General features: G+C 45.1%; 1 protein-coding gene across 1 annotated transcript in view; it reads right to left on the reverse strand.

Moving 5' to 3' along the window:
- Positions 1 to 811, reverse strand: part of T265_05729 (hypothetical protein) — a gene marked incomplete at both ends in the record, with an annotated part of 8,222 nt that extends 7,411 nt beyond the window's left edge. Inside the window, 2 exons of the mRNA XM_009170802.1 lie at positions 454 to 565; positions 705 to 811. Coding sequence (XP_009169066.1) covers positions 454 to 565; positions 705 to 811 — 219 coding nt within the window. The remainder of the gene's footprint in view (positions 1 to 453; positions 566 to 704) is intronic.
- Positions 812 to 3,618: the final 2,807 nt, after the last annotated feature.

Genomic DNA, 3,618 nt, shown 5'->3' on the forward strand with positions numbered 1-3,618 from the left:
ACCTGGTGTGAGAGACTCTGTGAGTGTCGCGGGACACTCTCCAGTATAGCTCAATGGATCGCTGAGGTGCGCAAACCGTCACACCACGGTAAGGTCCAGTCTCTTCGTGACGGAGTGAAGGCATTCACCCAGGTTGATTGATTTAGCAAGTAAAGCACACATATCGTTCATTCAAAAACATGAAGAGAATGATAGCACCTCGTTTCTTGTCAAGCATCAGCGAAATTTAACAGATTTGAGGAGTCTGTGGGTCTACCGGCCAGTGGAAACAGGGATAGGATTTACTGCCTGCGCACTTGATGTGAGAGCTGCTAAGCTAAACCCCAAATCAGGTAGATCATTGCTCATATTATCAGATTTTTCCACGTATCTTCATTCCATTGGGAGCAAGTGTATGGCTTCGATCACGTAGTCCGTGATTGAGCGTTATTCTACGTACTCTGAACCACTTACCTTCGGACTGTTTATTGATTCGCCACAATGTTCAGCCCGAAACCAGTTTCGGTTAGTAGATGACAAGTCCCAGCAGTAACTGGAGTCAGAATGGTGGTCGTTGGCTTGTTCGCTGAGCTGGGCAATTTGATTGCAAATGTTTCATCACAACCACGAACACACCGCTACGCGCTACTACGCTCCACAATAACGCACTGATGATGTCACCTCGATTGGTGATGAAACGTTTGCAATCAAATTGCCCGGCTTACCGAACAAGCCAACGATCACCATCTACGCTACCTGAGCTACCAACATTTTCCTCTATGGAGTCAGAATCTTCGAGAAAATTGAGTTGAACAACTGAAGCAAAAAACATCAAAAATAAAACGGGAAATGCGTGTGACTAAACTGTGTGGAGCAGTCAATGTGTGTCTGCTTGTCTAGAGCTATTTTTGAACTTTTTCCCGTATATTGTCTGCCCTTGAAATATTTCCAAATTACTTTACCACGCCCTCAATGAAAGCGTCGAATGACGACTTTGTAGTCCGAATTTGGGCGTTTTTGCACCCAGTACAACCAGACTACCACAGTTAGCCCACATCAACATAAACCAAGCTTCGAAAATGTCCTTTATTTGTCGTTACTGGCGACTTTTCAGAAAACTGGAAAAGGGCAACTGGTGTAACGGTGGTGCTACTGATGGGGGGCATGTGAGTAATATGTTTTCTCGTAAATCCGCTTTGCGTCTCTTGAAAAGTGAGATCTGTTACGGAATTTGTGGAGTCGCTTTGTAGCGTGTGCTTGGATGTGAGAAAGTTCAGGAAGACGCGTTCAAGGAGAAGATGGATATTCAGTTTTGTGAACAAGCGGTACATGAGTGTTTTGCTGCCCTGTCCAATAGTCTGCAACTGTTCAGTTGGCGTTTTCTAATAAATAATTCCGCAGTGGAGGCCTTCTTCCTTTCACTGGGACGAAAGCGGTACATACTCTGAAAAATCATGTGATCATTGGCTCCGAAATTTCGACTGTGAACGTTGGAAGCCATCAAGCGAGTCGGATAGAGGATCGCAAATTCTCTTGCGTGTAAGTGCACATCGGATCTGCGCGATGGGCTTTTTTGGTAGCAATCGATCAAATCCGAATGTAACGAATGCAAAATTTCACCAATCTACTAGGAAACTTAGAAGAATGTTGCCAGATGCTGACCGATGGACCATCAGTCGACACTAAAAAACTTTTGCGAAGGTCCACTAAAACACTAAAAAAAAACAACCTGCAAGGGTTGTAAAATTTTGGAAAGCCGAGCTAGTGGTTTTTATGGAAGAACGACTACGCTGGAAATAACTTCAAGGAAAACTTTGGCAACATGTTCTGGACAAGAGATTGGAACACCAAGATCTTTTATACAACTGGCCTGAGACATGATACGTTCTGCTCCAGTCTGAATGCATTTGGATCGGTTAGTCTATGGTGGGACACATTGCTCCCACTGACGTGTGTTCTGTTTAAAAAAAAAACTAGGTGTCCGGTGGTGCGGTACGTGCTCTGTCAGTCTCAGTGTCGAGTTTTAAAAAGGGTACGTAACAAGTGGATGGTGAAAAAACGGTCTTTGGGGACACGGCTACTTCCTGGAAAAGAGCCTTCCACGGTTTTTCGTTCCCTAAGGTTGTTGTGTAAGAGAGATTGAAGAGGTTTTTTGAAAACCCGCCCTGGAAAGTTTATGCACGTGAATTGCGTTCACTGTGGATGTCTCCAAGGTAATTCGAATGACACTTTGTGGCATGATCTCTCTCCTTGCATCACCTTAGTGTCCTGAATGCGTTTGAGCTGAAACAAACCGGGCCCATGTAAGTGATGTCCAGGTGGGTAGAAAGCATGTCACAATGTACGGACATGGGTAGTGGGTAGGCAGAACACACGTTTGGAGACGAAGTTTCTGAGCTTGGAGCACCAATTGACAAATCAGTCGGTTTAGACAAGACCTCAGGTGATACTGGTGATGATGGGGGAGGGGGGACCGCTAAGACGCAATATCTGTTACCAACGGTAACGAGTAGCAAAGTTAGGTATAATAGTTTGGAACGTATACACCGGGGTCACATCAACTCCCTTACCGCTTCTGTACTGTAGATTCGCTCCGAAAAACGTTGAATAAGACAGTTTATTACATTGGGCTCTATGCGTCATTTGAAGCCACAACCGGAATCAGATCAGCATTATCGATCAATGGAAATTGTAGGTGCGAAATGCCAGCGTACACTTAAGCGCTAGGATTCCGGACATCACCATTCGTCCACGTGAATACACAGGAGGGGAGACACTTGACTGCGTCTTCCACATCGACAAGAGTCAAGTCAAGGAGCCGGACTGTCCAAATCATAGATTTGATCTATTCCTGACCGAGGCCCCTCGGAATAAACGAAGGTGTAAGCACCTGTGATTTAACGGCCAGTCTGAAGCGGGGAGTGAGAAAAACTGCGTCAGAGGTCTTAAGACAGCACCGTGTCGGGAAAACCTCTCTTGAAAGACCGGTGTCATGTAACTTGTTAAAAATTTCCCGAGGAGTATTTGGGGTGCTTTTACATTGGATGATTACTTTACTGAATGAAATCTGCTACCCGCTGGCTGGAAAATTCATTGATCTCCACTCTGGAAGTAAATTTCGGTGCTACAATAGTTTCAACGACCATTCGTCCATATTTGGTCGATCGTGAGCATAATTCACTTTGATCAATAAACCCCTGTCGGTTGCTTTAAAGGTCCACGTGACCTCGATCAGTTGAAAAGTGTTTTGGCAGTCATCGTTTCAGAGAGGTTTGATAAACAATCGGTGGATTTATTGCTGGGCAGCGTTTCGCCTTTGACGCAGAAGCGGTAACTAAGACGGGTATTGGTGCCAACACCAGGGCCCAACAAGGGGTGGATCGGAACAGCGGTCATTCCATACAAAACAGGGACATCTGAAGTCACTAGAAGGGTGCTGAATACGGCTAAAATTAGAGTAGCATTCCAGAATGGAAAGACTTCACACTTGGTTTTGATGCAGTTAAAGGATCGCCTTCCGGTTGATAGGACTAGGATCTGTGTATACAAAATAAAATGTAACGACTGTACGAGGGTTTGTATAGGTCAGACAGCCAGGGAATTGCACACCAGAATCGGTGAGCATAAGCGTTCCATTAA

The sequence above is a fragment of the Opisthorchis viverrini genome (genome assembly GCF_000715545.1).
Source record: "Opisthorchis viverrini unplaced genomic scaffold opera_v5_113, whole genome shotgun sequence".
NCBI classification, from domain to species: domain Eukaryota; kingdom Metazoa; phylum Platyhelminthes; class Trematoda; order Opisthorchiida; family Opisthorchiidae; genus Opisthorchis; species Opisthorchis viverrini.